This window comes from Neolamprologus multifasciatus, chromosome 7 (assembly GCF_963576455.1).
Source record: "Neolamprologus multifasciatus chromosome 7, fNeoMul1.2, whole genome shotgun sequence".
In the NCBI taxonomy this organism is placed as follows: domain Eukaryota; kingdom Metazoa; phylum Chordata; class Actinopteri; order Cichliformes; family Cichlidae; genus Neolamprologus; species Neolamprologus multifasciatus.
In genome coordinates, this window is record NC_140445.1 from 55,214,924 (window position 1) to 55,231,980 (window position 17,057).

General features: G+C 38.4%; 3 protein-coding genes across 5 annotated transcripts; 2 read left to right on the forward strand and 1 right to left on the reverse strand.

Annotated features, from left to right (window-relative positions):
- Nucleotides 1-117: 117 nt before the first annotated feature.
- On the forward strand, nucleotides 118-4,515 carry rcn2 (reticulocalbin 2). 2 transcript variants are annotated; one of them, XM_085166120.1, is made up of 9 exons: nucleotides 118-180; nucleotides 612-752; nucleotides 846-948; nucleotides 1,031-1,227; nucleotides 1,311-1,424; nucleotides 1,538-1,631; nucleotides 1,735-1,874; nucleotides 2,279-2,363; nucleotides 3,324-3,434. In XM_085166120.1, the coding sequence occupies exons 1-8, from the start codon at nucleotides 178-180 to the stop codon at nucleotides 2,324-2,326; spliced, it is 840 nt and encodes a 279-aa protein (XP_085022246.1). In that variant the 5' UTR covers nucleotides 118-177; the 3' UTR covers nucleotides 2,327-2,363; nucleotides 3,324-3,434. The 2 variants fall into 2 exon arrangements, with proteins under 2 accessions (XP_085022246.1, XP_085022245.1); XM_085166119.1 differs by lacking the exon at nucleotides 2,279-2,363 and having other exon boundaries at nucleotides 3,324-4,515.
- On the forward strand, nucleotides 4,015-15,912 carry pstpip1a (proline-serine-threonine phosphatase interacting protein 1a). The gene is made up of 15 exons (XM_085166117.1): nucleotides 4,015-4,128; nucleotides 5,107-5,207; nucleotides 5,295-5,369; nucleotides 5,497-5,531; nucleotides 5,622-5,728; nucleotides 5,845-5,907; nucleotides 6,448-6,552; nucleotides 7,633-7,678; nucleotides 7,911-7,990; nucleotides 8,517-8,615; nucleotides 8,700-8,793; nucleotides 8,974-9,061; nucleotides 9,162-9,238; nucleotides 9,954-10,051; nucleotides 10,219-15,912. The coding sequence occupies exons 1-15, from the start codon at nucleotides 4,099-4,101 to the stop codon at nucleotides 10,348-10,350; spliced, it is 1,230 nt and encodes a 409-aa protein (XP_085022243.1). The 5' UTR covers nucleotides 4,015-4,098; the 3' UTR covers nucleotides 10,351-15,912.
- tspan3a (tetraspanin 3a) lies at nucleotides 10,677-17,029 on the reverse strand. Of its 2 annotated transcripts, XM_085166123.1 has the most exons (8): nucleotides 16,824-17,029; nucleotides 15,720-15,911; nucleotides 15,460-15,534; nucleotides 15,159-15,260; nucleotides 14,884-15,036; nucleotides 14,683-14,766; nucleotides 14,043-14,178; nucleotides 10,677-11,555 (listed from the first exon to the last, which is right to left on the reverse strand). In XM_085166123.1, the coding sequence occupies exons 1-7, from the start codon at nucleotides 16,884-16,886 to the stop codon at nucleotides 14,086-14,088; spliced, it is 762 nt and encodes a 253-aa protein (XP_085022249.1). In that variant the 5' UTR covers nucleotides 16,887-17,029; the 3' UTR covers nucleotides 10,677-11,555; nucleotides 14,043-14,085. The 2 variants fall into 2 exon arrangements, with proteins under 2 accessions (XP_085022249.1, XP_085022248.1); XM_085166122.1 differs by lacking the exon at nucleotides 10,677-11,555 and having other exon boundaries at nucleotides 13,321-14,178; nucleotides 16,824-17,028.
- Between the last annotated feature and the right edge of the window lie 28 nt (nucleotides 17,030-17,057).

Here is a 17,057-nt window from a genome sequence, read left to right on the forward strand (position 1 = left end):
GCCATTGAAGCCTATTAGCCTTGAATAAAGCGCACATAACACATTTGAGAGGCGGCATATTGACAAATTTTTTTTGGAGTTTGCATAATTGTTTTATTTTGAAGTTTTTAATCGGATGTTCGTCGTTCCTCTAGGTAGAGACTACGGTGGAGGCTTGAGTTGTACGAAGAACTTCCCATGGTAATAACACCTACGTTATCCTATATTATTTGAGTAATATAAGGGTGTTTTGGCTTGTTCGCGTCTCTTTTATATGTCTGTTTGTTTGTTTGTTTTAAAGAACGCTGTTGTTGCTTTATTTTTCTTGACTTCCCTATGGTTGTCGTATTCATCCTCTCTCTTTCCCTCTGTGTTTCAAGCACCTGAACAGAAAAAATAAATACATAACGTTTCGACGACTTCCAGTTTATCTGGGTGATCCTTCGCCTTTCACTCCGTCCTTTTTACCGTCTCAGAAACAGTGTTTCACATTAGCCTTATCTCTCTTTTGTTTTTATCTTTCACCTGTTGGCCACCAGATAGCACAGTTGCATTTTGTCAAGTCTGTTTGCAGTGTGCACTTGTTTTCAGTTCCAGTGTTGTTTCAATCCTAGCGTGTTATAACTCAACAGATGACATCCTCTACATTTTTGGTACTGCTGCTTCTTCAGTTCGACTTTGGACAAAGCTCCCATAAACATCTGCATGATGATCATTACATCGGACAGCAGCACAACCCTGAACACGACATGAATGTACTGCTGGGAGATGAGGTGGCTTTTTTCACATTTTTTTGCACTTTAGAGCTCCATTTCTATCCTTCATCCAGCATCTCCTCACTTTCTTGCCCTGCTTCTTTTACGCAGAGGACTGATGAGATAAAGAAACTCAGCCCAGCAGATCAGAAGATAAAAATGATGGATATTGTAAAGAAGATTGATACAAATGGTGACAATCTGCTAAGTGCAGGTATATTTGTGCTTCTCCCAGTAAAGCACAGACAAACAAAGAGGATTAGTAATCACACTCAGGCTGTCTGTTTTATCCATAGAGGAGATTACTCTCTGGATTCAGCACGTCTACAGAAAATATGCTCTGGATGATGCGGAGGAGCGCTTCCCTGAGTTTGACACCAATAAGGATGGTGCTATAACATGGGAAGAATACAACACGGTGGCTCATGACCAGCTCTTTAGTTTTGATGACGATGTTGTTCTGGAGGATCCAGAGCAAGAGTCTCTTAGACATGTGAGCAGACTTTAACTCTCTTCTTACACATCACAGATTAATATATCAATCAGAACTCTAACAAGGGCTCATACACCATGCAGCTCCATCGAAAGGAGAGGAGGCGCTTTGACTTTGCTGATGTGGATGGCACACCTGGCCTCAATGTGATAGAGTTTCTCGCCTTCACCCACCCTTCTGAAGTGGATCACATGGCTGTGAGACATTTAACTCCTACTCGTGCAAAACCTGATATGATAATGCATGTTTCCATCCACACTAAGTGTGCTCTTTGAGTTTCTATTGGGGGTTTCTTTTATTTTTCTAATAGGATTTTGCCATTGAGGATGTCTTGAGTGAATATGATACAGATAAAGATGGATTCATCAGCCTGAGTGAATTTATTGGAGACGTTCGCGGCGATGGTAAGGCTGCGGAGATTAAACCAAGCATGCAGCCTTTTTGTTCTCTTTCTCGTCTGTGCAGTGTTAACATTTCTCTTTTTTCTATGTATATTTTTTCAATCAGATGGTGCCCCTTCGAAGTGGGAGATCGAAGAAACAGTGCGATTTAAAGAGCTGTATGATCAAGATAAGGATGGCAAGCTGAATCGAGAGGAGCAGCTCCGCTGGATTGCACCGAACAGCTACGGATCAGCAAGAGAAGAAGTAATGTCTTCTATCATGTGCTCAGCTTTTTTTTCTTTTTCTTTTTTTTCTGCTTATAGTGGATAAAATAAAGAGTGAAATTATTATAAGCGCGACATTTTAGAAGAAGAACAAGTTTAAACTCCTGAGCTTCTAGCTGAAATTCAAAATAAAGAATTACTAAGGATTATGAATTATTAACAAAGCATTTAACCCTTAACCTCTTGAGATCTGATATCTTGTGTTTGCTTTTTTAATTTCCCCTGGATATTTGGGATTATGTGAATCTGTTAAGCTCCATCTTTTAACAGAAATATATGTGCAGTTTAAGATATGTCATATGGGGATGAGTTTATTTTAAAGTGTGAAAGAATAAAATCAATCAAATTGTGCATTTGACTAATTCTTCATTCTTTATTGAGCAGAATGAAGGATTAGGTGCAGAAAAGCCAATATCTAATGTCCCCATGTGAGGATGCAGGGTCTCAGGAGGCCAGCAGACCACTTAAGGTGAAAAATAGTAAACACTTGTGAGGGAGAGAAATGTTCTCTGAATAGCAGTGAGTTATTTTAGCGCTGCAGATGAGATCATGTTGCAATAATAATGGTGATGCGTCTCTCAAATAGTTCCACACAAAGCCAAGACATACCTCTATTTAACTTTGATGCAGCCCAACAAATGTCCCATTTCTGCATAGACAGCCAGGTCATATTCAAACTGAAACTTTAGCTGACCGTCCTGACCATGTCTACATGCCTAAATGCATGCATGCTGCTTAAATACTGCTGTCATGTGAGAGTACATATTTGCATTGTTTGTTTGAACAGGTGCACCAAAGTGCACCTTCTGATACAGTAAACTAACATTACCAATATGTAATTATAATAACAATAGAAGTTTATCAGAAAACCCTTAAGACACACCCAAACTTGCCTCACAGCGCACCGTTTGTGACCTCATGTCCTAAGAGGTGCACGTGCATCTCCTCCTCAATGTTGTAAGGCTTTTAAGACATGAACATGTTTGCAACACTACAAGCAGCAAGGGTGACTTGCATCTGTGGCAATTTCCCATCAGCAGAGTTGCCATGCAAACAACTTGAGCACCATAACAGTCTCATATTGTGCAAATGTTTAACATCATCTACATCTACGTGGAAGTAAGTCTGCGTTTTGCAGGTTAAAGGATCGTACAGTGAATGGAAAAGGGATGTTTATTTTACGATAATTTTCTTAGCTTTTTGGGGTTTTTTTTGTTATCTTTCTATTTTTTTGATGGTCTAACCGCACCTTTTAAAAGCATGCGTCATACCTAGAAATGAGGTCATGGAATATCCTGTATATTAGACCCTTCTTTGCCCAGAGGTCCTGGAAAATTTTCTTCAATTAATCCGCAGTTAAGGCTTCTTTTCTCTCCAAGATGATTTGGTAGCATATACACTGATATTTTTGCTCTCCTGCCGTCAACAGGCTCTTCACCTCATCAAGGAAATGGACCTCGATGGAGATGGACAGATCTCAGAGGCTGAAGTTTTGAAAAATCAAGAAACATTCATGAACAGCGAAGTAACAGACTACGGCAGACATCTGCACCTGACACATGATGAATTATAACAGTCTCCTTTGGTTTAATGTAGAGCTGTTATTTGTTTCAGTAAATGATTTCATGTCGTTTTTTCCCTCCCTGTCTGTTATAGAAAGGTTGTGGTATTTACGTCACACACCAGTGATCTCAGCAGTCACAGATCCTTTGCGTGTTATATCTGATCTGTTGTTCGGCTCGTGTACAATATGTCACAAAATGTGAACAAAAGCTGAAGACTTACACAACAGTACATGTTTCTGGGCAAAGTACTGGATTGCATAATGTAGGGAATTCCTTGTATTACCCTTAAAGAGCAAGAAGCATCACAAAGTGGAATTTTCAGTTTTCATGAAAAAGTACTGAATCCAATTCACATTAAACAAAGTAGATTTTGTTTTGGTTCCATGCTACATTTTTTTTTCTTAAATAGTGTCCGCTATCACTTCAGCTTTTGGTAAGTGCTGACATGTTGCAGCTCTTCCTCATTTAAATCAAATGAGTAAGTGAGTGAGAGCTCCAGCATGAAGCTTCGCTTCCTGAATGTGTCATGATCTGTTTCACTTGTATCAAGCCACAGCCAGCTACGCTGCTCGGAGTTAAAAGTGACTGAAAGTTGAGTGCACTCTACAGCTGGGACTATTTTTTTAATATACGGCCAGGATGACATTACAGTTTAAAGATGCCTTTTGGGTGAGTCGTTGTCATGCTGCTAATTTTTCTTTACTTCTGGGTGCTTTGCATGTGCAGGATTAAAGTAGGCTACAGGTTTTATTGAACCGTGAAGCCAAACTTTCTGAAACTACATAATGTATCTGCACACTACTAAGCATGTACCAGAGATTTACTTAGTTTGTCATAGCCTCTCCATAGGTAGTTCACTCCTTTATCGTTCAGCTTTTTTTTTCTCATTTGAAAACACACTGAATTGTTACAGTAAGTGATGACCAGTGGAAGCATTTTTATATCTAGATTGTGGTCATCATGTCCAGTTTATCTAGACTGAAGTGTCACACGATGTAAAGGATTCTTTCTCAGCTCAACCTTTTCATAATAAATAAATTAAAAAATGGCTCAGCACAGTTGAGGGCTTCTTTTTTCATCGGGCGGATACAAGGTCATTTTAGAACATCTATGTGCCACCGTGCTAAATACACGAGCAAAACCACAAGAACTGGGTTGTCAGAAAGCGCAATCAACTTGTATAACTTAGAAGGTTAACTTTATACCGCAAAGTTATGTGCTTCCTTATTCCTATCTACCTTATCTCAGTGTTTTATATGAATGTAACTTCTTTTTTTTTACATGAATAGAGATGTTTGGTACTCTACCCACACGGTTGCTTTCCATTCAGAACCTGCTGTGAAACAGTATATAATAGTTTCCATTCAAATGCTGGTGAGATGCACAGTGTGTGTCTCCATGGCAAAAAAAAAAAAACAGTCTCAAAATATCTAAGCAAACCTCACTGATAGTCATTCAAATCCTCGGCTCCTCTCTAAAGGTGATCACTGATTTTTTTTAAACGTGGAGGAACAGTAAAGTTTTCTTACAAATGAGCGTGGTTTTGGATTCGTTTTTACTTTCATTCCAAAACTGAATATCGGTGTGTGATTTCTATTATGGCTGAGAACTTTGTTAGTGAGCGTAGCTGGTGTTTTATCAACCCAGGGATCAGACTTCATCAGCAATGTTGGTTATGAGACGATTCTTCAGAGGCTTAATGATGGTCGGCGGACGTGCAAAGAAGTGGAGGAGCTCTTGAAAATGAGGTGGGCTCTATGATTTTGGCTAGATTTGTACATTTGAAAGTTATTGCATTAACATATGGCTGCATTTATTCCCAAATGTCAATGCAGAGCAACAGCAGAGGAGAAATATGGAAAAGAGCTTATCACCATTGCCCGCAAAGCCGGGGGCATGTATGAAATCTGGTAGGTATCAGGGAGAAATTGCTTATCACTACACTTACTGCATCTAAGCAATAATTCTGTGTTATAAGAAAAAGTCGGTGCTTTTTTTTTTTTTTTTAAATAAATGACCTATGTTTTATTTTCACAGCACTTTGAGAGCATCTTTTGATGAAATGAAAACACGTAAGCAGAAGATATCACATTATTTTACCAAAGCCGTTGTTACCCGGTCCATCCTTCATGTTCTTAGCCCCATGTCTTGTCCCTTTTCAGAAATTGAAAACATCGGAAATTTGCACATTCAGTTGTCTGGGCTCCTAAAGGAGGAGGTGAAGAGAGTGGAGCAGTTTAGAGAGCGACAGAAAGAACAGCGGAAAAAGGTGCCCATTTGAATGCTCATCTTGTTTGCATAAACAGGATATTTTTATTTATTTATTTGGTTGCTTCTCTGTGTGATTTCCTGGTAACAGCAATGACTTTTGTTCTCAATTCTTAGTATGAAGTCATCATGGAGAAGGTCCAGAAGACAAAAGTCTCCCTCTACAAGAAAACATTAGAGGTGAGCTCAGCTCTTGCTATCATGATGACAGACCACAGGTTTGTGGTAGTTATTGTTTTTACTTTCAGACACATAATGGTTTGAGCTTGAGTGAGGACATTTATTATTCATTACATAAAAGGCTTTAAATAGAAGGAACAATGTCATTGACGTTTCTCTGTAAGGCCTGTCGGGCCTTGAGCCTCACTGTAACCCTAAAGCATTGTTGTGCATGTTTTAAAAGGCAAATTGTTTAAGAAGTCAATACAGCATGTAAAAAAGGGGGCAGATTTTGCACACTGGTGTTACCACTGTAGATAAACAAAGATGCCTGTTCTCTGCTGAGAGGAAGGAAGTGAGTGAACTATTTTGTTTCTCCGGGTGCAAATGCTTGACATCTCTTTTTTTTTCTTTCTTTTTTTTTTGACTAAACCCCCCTCCAACTGTCTCTTCCCTCCACCTCCCACTCCCTTTCCTGTCAAGGCCTCATAAAGCAAGGTTTTGATGAGCAGTGCATGGGTTTTGTAGTTTCACATGGTTTCGGTTTGATTTCTCTTCCAGTCCAAAAGATCCTATGAGCAGCGCTGCAAAGAGGCAGATGAGGCAGAGCTAACGGCTGAGAAGCTGGGCACCGCCCCCACAGCCACTCCCAAACAGATTGAAAAGGTAGGTTTGCTCTACTGTGTGATTATTTGACCAAACTGTTGTTTTTGTTCCAGTTCACCCGTTTCAGTCTGAGCAAAGTCATTTAATATGATTTTTACATTGCTAAATAAGCTTGAGTTGACTCTGTTTATAACTTTTTAATGAATAATCATTTCAACGGTAGAACTGCAGGAAACATTTTTTTCAGACTCACTGGTGCATGTGGGTTAATAGTTTCAAGTTTTATTCTTGTCAGAGTTGTCAATGATTCCAAGCATTAGTATTGGCATCAAGCATCAAGCCAAGCTTGCATGTACACGTTTTTAAATTTAGGGCGAGCTTAGAAAAACTTCAGCAGAGGAACATAAAAGAAAAGGAAAAGCTTTCTAGAGTTAAACTCTGAATCTACATCATTCTGAGCAAAGTAGTTTAAATATCTGACTGACTAACAATAAGAGTGTCTTACGCACTCGCATTTAGTCACTAACAATATCTATGATATTCCACTTGAAAGCATGAAAAAACTTTACACAGAGAAATACAAAAAACGGTGAAGATTTACTAAGAAATCAGTAACTGGGTACTTTTTGTAAAACTTGGGATCATTGAGTGTTAATGAGTTACTAGAGAACATATAATTTATTAACTGAGGATTAGCTGATTATGTCAAGTGTCAGAATGACTTCCTGAACAAGTTATTGTTGCTTAAGTCCAAACTGGCTGCCTATTTGTCTAAAACTTGACACATTAGTTCCTCTTTCTGTGAAAAAAAAAAGAACAGAAATAGACACTTTTAAGTTGTATTTTAAGTAAACTGATACATCTCACTAACAAGTTACTGTTATATCTATTACTATGTTAATACTGTTCCCCCATTGCTTCACGATTATTGCTTCACATAAAACCTAATTGGTCTTATGTTGATATCCATCCATCCATCCCATTCCATTTTTCCATTTTATTAAAACTGAATCCTCTTGTTTGATTTTATTGTTTGAGTAACTATAAGCTGTGGGTTTACATGTGGGTTTATATTAATTGTGGTATTATCATTATTATAATTTTTTGTGTCTCATATTTTTGCTCTTTTTTATTTATCAGATGAACAACAAATCCAAACAGTGCAGAGAGGCTGCAGAAGAGGCTGGTAAGGACAACTAATAAGCAAAATTACGTAGGATGTTTGAAATGCATGTAGGAAACTGATTCACAAGACATGATTTTGTTTTTTAGGTTGGTGCTCATATGAACTTCTCTTTTACTTGAAGACACGATAAATAGCTCAAAGTGCAGCTATTTATTTTATCTTCAGGATAAACTGAACATTAAAACTCAAAATGTTTAGTTTGGTTTTTGCAATTTGCTCATTTTTCCTTTAGAGAAACAGTACACGACAAACATTGAACAGCTTGACAAGATCCGTCAAGAGTGGGAATCGACTCACACTGACACATGCGAGGTATGCTTTTAAAATGTGCATTTTCTCTCTCAAATTGAAACGGCGCGCTATGGCTTAATATTTTTCTAGAATATACAGCGTCAGTATTTGAGGCCTGCTATGCCTTTGAGCGAGTGTAATACTTCCCATTCACAGAGTATAGTGACACATAGTGAGTCACTAATGTGTCCAGAACATTTCCGGGCAATAAGACCTCTCTTTATGTGATAAGATCAACAAAGCTGAACTAACCATTCAACAACTTCACACAACCCTATAAGAACACTTGCAGATGTCAACTCATAACACATTTACATACAAATGAAAACCCATGCTCAAATATATCTAAAAAAAATGTTTGTTTGTTTGTTTGTTTTTGGGGTGGCAGGGGCAAGGTACTAAAACCTACCTACCTACTTTGAGCTCACCGAAGGCTTAAGCTTCCACTTCTGCAGGAAGCTGCTAGTTGCAACACTTTATTTTTAAGACTATATAAATACAGTTTCTAGCCTCAACATAAGTGTCCACTCAAACTGCTCTTTTGTAGATATTTCAGCAGCAAGAAGAAGACCGCATCAGTGTCGTTAGAAATGCCTTGTGGGTGCATTGTAACCACTTATCAATGCAATGTGTGAAAGAAGATGAGGTGAGTGCAGCTGCTTTTCATGCACCTGAATTGGACAGAGAGGTAGCATGCTTACAATGTTTTCTGGACAAACTGTTCTTTCAGTGCTATGAAAATGTGAGGAAGTCGCTGCAAATGTGTGACATCGTCACAGACAACAACGGCTTTGTTGAGATGAAAAGCACTGGCTCAACCCCCCCCAGGTAGGTATTCAACCTGCTGCCTTCCTGATTTGGATTTGAATATGTTCTAAGGTGAACATTTTAATATTATCTTTCAACTCTAAAGCATGCGACGGAATGCTTAGCAGCAGAAACAGGAAAGATGAATGGTGTACCAGGCTACTGGAGCTGTAAAAACAGATTTTTCTTTCTTTCCACAGCTCCAGTTGAATATCAAAATTACTACGATAAGAATCCTACAGCTGAGAGAAACGGCGGTGTTGGATTTGTTGGAGTCATGAAGAGGTCCGATTGTCACCACATCAAGAGAATAATAAACATAGCTTGTACTTCTTGAGCAATGTCTTTTGTGTATCGCTTACTGAATACTTTCCTCAATTTCTAGGTTTTCAAATCTTCTGCAGGGGAACTGTTCCAGTGGCTCGAAAGTAAACATCAACGAAGGAGTTCCCCAATCTGCAGGTAAAGTACCATCGTGTTGGGATGACACTGCAGTTTCTTACTGGAAGTAAACAAATGTGCAAGTCTTTTAATCTTGGTAACAAACGGTGTAGAACAGCTCTAAGTTCTTCTTTATACAAATGATTTCCAAGCTCGGGAATGAATGCAAGGTTGTGCTTATGACGTTATAGTGGGAAATGTGGAAGCAGAGCAGCGAATCTGACGCAGTACAAGTTTTGATTCCGAATTTTAAAAAAAAGTCCATAATTAGAGCCTAACTGGTTCAGTTGGTGAAAGAGTACTTCAGCTGACGTTATCTGGCTGTGGGGTCAGACCAAGGGAATGGTAATACTGCTGCACACCGCACCAAAAAACTAAATGACCTGATCAGATGTGTACTTTGAGCTGAATATTGTGAGTGTGTGTGCTATACACAGTAACGGGGTGGCTGTGGCTCAGGTGGTAGAGCAGATCAGCTATTGATCGGAAGGTTGGTGGTTCGATCCTTGGCTTCCCCAGTCTGCATGCCAAATATCTTTGGATACTAACCCCAAGTTGCCCTCCGATGCGTTCATCAGAGTGTGAATGTAGTTTAGTTTGCGCTTGAGTTTAGAAGTGCTCGTGTGAATGGGTGAATGAGGCATGTTGTATAGAGCGCTTCGAGTACTCCGGGGGAGTAGAAAAGCGCTATATAAGAATGAGTCCATTTACCATTTAACATGTGATGTGTCTTCAGGAGAAACATCAGATGGAGTATATGCGTCCATTCCTGGATTCCAGGCGTCCCAAATGGGAAGTGATGAATACAAGGCGATATACGACTATGTGGCACAGGTCAGGTTCTGGGCACAGATTTTTAACTTCTACATAAGACACTTTCATGGCTCTAACATAGTAAAATAGGTTTTAGAGTAACATTATTTGCAAATCCTTGCATTCTAGTTCTAAGCCTTTTGACTGATTTGAAAGATCACCCTTTGATTGTTTCTGTACCTGTTTAGGGAGAGGATGAACTCCCTCTATCTGTTGGAGATATTGTGATTGTCTTGGAACAAGGTGAAGATGGCTGGTGGACAGTGAAAAGAAATGGTATTTCTGGACTGGTTCCAGGCTCGTATCTTGCTAAAGAATGAGTCTAACAGCCGTATGTAGGACTGCGTAACTGCTACATTTCTGTGTACATGTTGTAAAGACTATGGAATAGAATAACCCCAGAGCTTCATCTTATCCGCCATTACCTTTCTGTTGTAAGTATCACTGAAGCACTTGTAGGATTTAGAATTTTGATACCCTGTTATGGAGAGAAATCAGTCTCAAAGGTGTCACAGATGTGCATGATTACAATCTACAAGTACAAACTAGGATATATAAATGTGTGCTACAGCTGGTGGAAAATTTTAAGAATGCACAAATGTGTGCTCTACACCCAAATACAAAGCCATTTGAACACATTTAAAAATATTTTATATTAGTTTATTATTCTTGAATAAATGGTGATCATGCATGCACAAATTTTAAAGCTTGACTTTACAGATCTGATCATTTACACTTTCAAAAAGCTTCCTCTGCTTACAGGTGTCAATTAAATGACCGTAATCTGATAAGGACGGATCATGTCAGGTGTGCAATTGGGGTATGAGATACTTCTCGTTTCTTTCAGCAGTGCACAGATCCATAAATGCATGTTGTTTTTAAATGCTAGAAAAAAACTGGGACATCTCTTTTCTGCTTATTCCTATCCTAATTCAAATAAATCACGTGTATTTTCTAAATGAACAGAATAGCTTGTTAGCCCTCGACTGGAACACAAACCAATTACAAATGCTATACAGACTGATGCATAGTATATGCTAAAGTAGTAAAACCTATAAGCTAATATAGACTAATAGTTAAACCTATAAAGTAGTTTACAAGTGAAGCAAAATAAAACAGACAAGTCACAAAGACATCTGCTTTAAAAGCAAAAAAGGGGGGAAACAGAGGTAAAAAAAATTATTGTATTTCTTTGTGCAGATATCCCTGACCCAATATCTGCTACTGGTACTAAGAGTTCAAAGTTATAGCTGGAAGAAATGTTTGCAAAATGTGCAGGAAGCCAGCGCACTGCGACATTTTAACACGCACAATTTAGAGGGTTGCTGGTAAAGGGCCCAGTGTGAACAATTTCAACAGCACCGCTTTCAACATCCTGTGAAAGCTGAAGATGCTGTGACAGAGCCTCAGCTAAAGCTATTCTTGACCACATACAAAATCAAGATAGCAAATATCCAGTGGTGTGTATTGCAGTCTCACCCCAGTGTACTTCAGTGGAACCTGTGAAGGGAGAAGCGACGTCCCCCTATATTTTAAGTAAACACAAAGAGTAGTGTTTTTTTTTACCTGCAGATTTTAAAAAATCCTTTCTATGACAGTTTGTGTATGTTTTTAACAGACTTGAGGAATCAGAACCATGAAAGGGAAACTAACTTTCATGGTTAGTAGTTGACAGTGGTACAATGCATCAAGCCTCCACAAAACATTATTCCCCAGTGTTCTGCATAAGCCACAGTGAAATCAAACTTTTTAATTAATCTTAGACTCATGCATGACTGTTAATGACCTATTTTAAACCACCTTGCACATGGGGTCAACAATGATAGTCATATTTTACTCATCTTAGCCAAATACCCACACATCTTGCTGATTTCTCTCCATTTTAAAACGGAAGTGTACCGGTTAGTTAAGAGCCTCAAAAGTAAAGCGAAAGACACTAAAGATGAAAGATTTTAGGACTAATAAACTAAACACATAATCCTAAAATTGATTGAATGTGAGCAATAGTGCAATTTATTTTCAACAAATTCAGCTGTTCAGGAATAACAGTCTATACTTGACTGCTTATTTTTTAATTACACTTATAGATATGTCTTATTAGTGTCTTATTTAAAGTTCATGTGTTTTTGTAAGTTTATTATGAATAGTTTATTCATAATAAACTATGACATACTATTATTAAAGTTCTCACTTCAAATACTTATGACTAATGAAAACAAAATCAAAATGGCTTGTGAATAAAAAATTAATGCTAGGAGCTAATTGACATCTGCAGATGTCAAAATGCTGACAGTTCAGGATCACTCATTAGGCTTACATTAATCTTAGTTTAGACGAATAACCGTGACCATTTATTAATCTTCATAGGCTGCTGAGTAGTATCTGTAATAGATAATCGTATGTGTTCTAGTCGAGAGGTGATGATTGTATTTTGTTTATTTAGAAAAAAAAAGGTTATTTGAAGTCATGTAGGAAGCCCAGATGTCCCACTCGCACTCGAATGCAGCATGTGTTTGGGGCTGAAAGAGTGAAGTGCAAACATTATCAGATTTGTGATTTGTGGGTAAAGTGTTTTCTGTTTGTGTGTGCGTTGGAGAACGAATTTGGACATTTCTAAATTGCACACAAATCATTGTACATTGTATTTAAACTTTTAATTTATGCTTTTGAGGTCAAAAAGGGAAAGATTAAAAATGAGACCATCAGTAGGACAGTTCAGAGCAGTTTAGAGACAAACTTAGGAGAAGATGTAATGGATGTAGTGAAGGAGGAGACGCAGAGGGTGGTCACATCATACACATTTGTGAAACTTGTGAGACTCATTTCTCTTTACAGCCCCTAGTGGCAGCAATATAAAAGCCTGTGGAAGTAATGCATACTATACAAAATGTAAAAAAAAAAGGCCTTTGTATATTTTCAATGTGCAGATAATTGTAGTCTGAACACAACAAATGCATGTAACGTGTTTATTTATATTTATTAAATTGAACTGAAAAGACAAACCTTCTATTGTTTTTTTTGTTTTGTTTTTTAAAAACACCGTTAGCTTTTGCATTGCAGTAAATACTATTTCTTTGTTTTATTAGAACAGTCTATTCTTAGATTATGTGGCTAACAACTCTTTGCTCTCTGGTTTCTGATTATGCAGGAGTGGGCGTTGCTGCCAAGTTTTTCTCAGGTAAATAAAGCAGAGATATTTACCAGAAATCATATGAGTCTAAAATCGTAATTTCTTTTGACACCAGTGTCTTCTGACCTTTGACTCTTTGATAGCAACAAGAACAAACAGAAACCGGAAAACATTCGATTTAATTTTAAATATGCTGCAATTACATTCTGGAGTCTTGCCGCTGCTACATTTTAGCAAGTCATGTTCTAAAACTACCATTGGTAGACTGCAAACAGAAAGGGACAAAGTCAATGCATTACACTCCAAATACCCCGAATACTAAAAGGACTGATTCAAAAGATAAAGCTCAAATAAGTAAAAGCCAGTGAAGTTACACAGTTTACACACAAAAACATGCAGTGGCCTTTACTTCTACTGCAGTTTAAGTATTTCTTGACAGAATACTGCTGATGAAAAATAAAGTTTAAAACGTATGTGAGCTGCAGGAGTAGTTCTCATAGTAATATAGTAGTAGCAGTAGTAATAGCAGTTGAAGTACAAGGTAAATTATATTCTTTCTTTCAAGTACATGACAGATTAAAAAAAAAAAAATACAATGTGTTAGCCGTACATATAGTGCAAAAAATAAGAGGGAACTGCACTACCCACATAAAAACTCTGAACATAACCAAACCGGGTTTCAGTTGGTATAAGCGGGGCTTTCCCACCACAATGCCTTCCACAGAGCAAATAATGCCAACGTTTCAATCTCAAGGACCTTTATAAAGAATTTGGACAACAGCTTTTTGGGAAAAAAAACAAAAAAAAAACAGGTAAAACACACAAGTTAACTTGGTTAGTGCGTTAAGGTTAGTGTGGTAATAGATTATTTCATGCTCTCACCTATAAATCCTTAATTAATGTTATGGTGAGAAATGCTTTCTCTTTATGCATAGGTGCCCCCTGTAACTAGCAGCTCGTAGGCAGGATCCCGGCTTCTCCGGCACAGCACGACACATGCACACAGCATCCCCAGCATCTAAAGGAAATGCAACACTCAGTTAAAAGTACTCACACATTATAAGGTGGGAAGTCCCGCAACGTATAGCAGCACGCATTATACCAGACTTTAAAATATGTGTTGCTTTCATCATGGAACACTGGCTTGCACTGTGGTCGTTGCCTTTGAATAGCTTGACACTTCTGCTTCTAACGCTTAGAAAAGGTATGCCAAAATCATTTTACATCATAGGCCACATGCAGCCCACATTACAGAAAATATATTAATTAAAAATTAGGGGCCGGATTTGACCTGGGCCTTATAATTGACACCTTTGACTTACAGCATGGTAAGTGCAAATAAGTTTTTACCAGTGAGGAACTGGTTTCTTGGGAGTAGGTGGTGTGAAGCTGAAGCCTGTCACCTGCTACTCCATACTAAAAGTAATTTGAAATATAGCTACCCAGTTCTGAGTAACCAGCTGTAATATTCAAAACTATTGATGGTATACCTAAGAAGCCATCTTCTTCCTGAGTTAAATACCTGCATGGCAGCAAATGTCAGCGCAGTCCAGATGACATACATCATGATCTCCTGTAGTTTCTTCACAACAAGTGCTTCACAACCCTATAGAAACATATAATATACATATTTAGATGAATATACAAGAAGAAGCTGTCATGTTAAAAATAAATAAATATGTATCCAGCATGACAACTTGCGAGGAGATAAGAGTTTGTTTACTTCTTGGTAGAGAGCTTCAGGATGAGTAAGAGACCCCGTACAGGTTCCAATGTTAGATTTGCAGCAGCTGATGGGTACGCTGTTGTTTTTTGATTTTTCATACCAGCGTGTGTGCTGCCAGTCTGAGTAATTGTGAATCCCACAACACTGAAGCTAAAGATAAAGAATCAAAAGTAATGTCAATTTCTTGCAAATACACATCAAAAACAAAACAAAACACACCACACACAAAAGAGACAGACAGCTGATAAAGAGAATATGATTTTTATCCTCACCTGTCTCTGAACATAGTCAATGGCACGGCTCTGGGCGTTGCTATTTGTGCCGTTGTACTCATCATAAACTTTCATAATAGAACTATTAACTTCATTTTCAACCTGGGAAGAGTTTAAAAAAAAAAAAAAGGTGAGGCCTAAGCGTTTGTTGACACATCTTCTTGAACAAATCAACTTTACACCAGAGTCACTTAATAGAATTTTCAGCGGTTGACTGTCTGGGTGTTATCAGAGAGATCTACTGTGCTAAAGGCTCAGAAAAACAAACAAACATGTAGCAAGCTGTATTTGACTTCCTCACCTTTGCTCTGTAAATGTATCCGAGAACCACCACTGCCACTTCTGTCATGAAAACCAACAGGAGAATGACGACAAACTGTGGATTGAATTTCAAGATTAAAGACAAAGGGACAGTTGTCAAAAGGTTATCTTTGGTCTGGTTTAAGTTACACTCACCCTACCTGTTAATTCATGCTTGGTGTTTTGCATTCAGGGTGCAATATAATGCATCGTGAACTACACCTTTAATATTTAGCACACTCTTTAAACTGGTTTACTGACCGATGTAAGTCCACAGTAGCTCTCCCTCACTGTAGCGCAGCATCCAATTAGCCCAATGATGAATAGAAGGGCTCCAACTGCAATGATGATCACCGCTGGGATAAGAGTGTACACATCTTCAAAGAAGTGATCATAATCATCATATGTAATGAAGACATAGGCTCCAACATAGCAAAGGATGCCAGCAGCGGCCTGTGGGTGACAAGAAAAACAAAAAACATTACAATAAATAGTATCCATCCATCCAGGTATTATGTTTCAATTTACCCAATTCAGAGTCAAGGGCCTATCTCAGCAGTCACTGGGCAAAAAGCTAACACAGAGAGACAAACAACCATTTACACTTAACCTAACCCCTTTAGACTGTATGAGAAAGAGACAGGCGAGAACATGCTAATTCTGCATATAAAGGCCCCAACCTGGATTTGAACCTAACGCCTTCTCGCTGTGAAGCAACCGTGCTGCAGCGATTAGCACAATAAGTGTATTGCCACCGTGGCACAGACCTTTGCCATAGGGCCGTTTCACATGTGTCTTAGTGCACCAGGCAAGAACTCTAATTCTTAAAAACAACATGCTAGGATCGGTTTTACATAACTACTGTACAGTTAATCAACACTAACTGTCCTCATCCCCAGAGACTATCATGTACAATAAAGTGGACCTTAATATTATACTCCAGTACATTTCAAAGAAACATGCTGAGAGTTAGATTTACTTTGTAGCCATGTCCAATAAATAAAATAAAAAGAAATAATGCATCTGCTTAAACTTCTGTTAAAGTTCTTAAGTTATGATAACACAGCAATAGCTATGTCACACAAATACACAAAAAGGTAGCTTCACTTCAGGAAGCAACATAGCAAACAGTTCTTTTAATATAAAACGTAATGACACATGGTTCATTTAATATAAGCTCATAGCGGAAACCTAAATATTTCATCAGTAACAGTCACGTTTTTGAGCTGCCTCCTGAAGCTAGCCCCTCACTAGTGAGACAAAGGTCGCAGCAAGCTAAGCAGCTGACGGCACACAAACACACAGCTAGCTACAGCCGGTTAAATGTGACGCACGTTTAAAACCGACATAAACCTCCAAACTTACCCAAAAAATCAGGTTTAGAAAGACCAACACCGTCTTCGACGATGTGATGCCACACTGCCCCATCGTCAACACGGGTTTTTAAAGCTGTTCGTTTCGGAAAAATAATGCAGGTTTCTAGTCAGACATCTCCCAGCTGGCCCCACCATTCGCTCTCCATAACCTTAACAACACACCGTTGGACAGCTGCCTGCGACACAGCGCCCCCAACAGCAGAACTGCGACAACACACCCTGC

Bases quoted from the DNA above. Each gene is read 5' to 3' on its own strand.
- tspan3a (XM_085166123.1), bottom strand. From the start codon at position 16,886: ATGGGGCAGTGTGGCATCACATCGTCGAAGACGGTGTTGGTCTTTCTA. The intron at 15,912-16,823 runs GTAAGTTTGGAG...TGTCACCCACAG, and splicing joins TTCTAAACCTGATTTTTTGG to GCCGCTGCTGGCATCCTTTG. The intron at 15,535-15,719 runs GTCAGTAAACCA...TTCAATCCACAG, and splicing joins GCTACTGTGGACTTACATCG to TTTGTCGTCATTCTCCTGTT.
- pstpip1a (XM_085166117.1), top strand. From the start codon at position 4,099: ATGACATTACAGTTTAAAGATGCCTTTTGG. The intron at 6,553-7,632 runs GTAGGTTTGCTC...TTTATTTATCAG, and splicing joins CTCCCAAACAGATTGAAAAG to ATGAACAACAAATCCAAACA. The intron at 7,991-8,516 runs GTATGCTTTTAA...GCTCTTTTGTAG, and splicing joins CTCACACTGACACATGCGAG to ATATTTCAGCAGCAAGAAGA.
- rcn2 (XM_085166119.1), top strand. The intron at 753-845 runs GTGGCTTTTTTC...TCTTTTACGCAG, and splicing joins ATGTACTGCTGGGAGATGAG to AGGACTGATGAGATAAAGAA. The intron at 949-1,030 runs GTATATTTGTGC...TTTTATCCATAG, and splicing joins TGACAATCTGCTAAGTGCAG to AGGAGATTACTCTCTGGATT.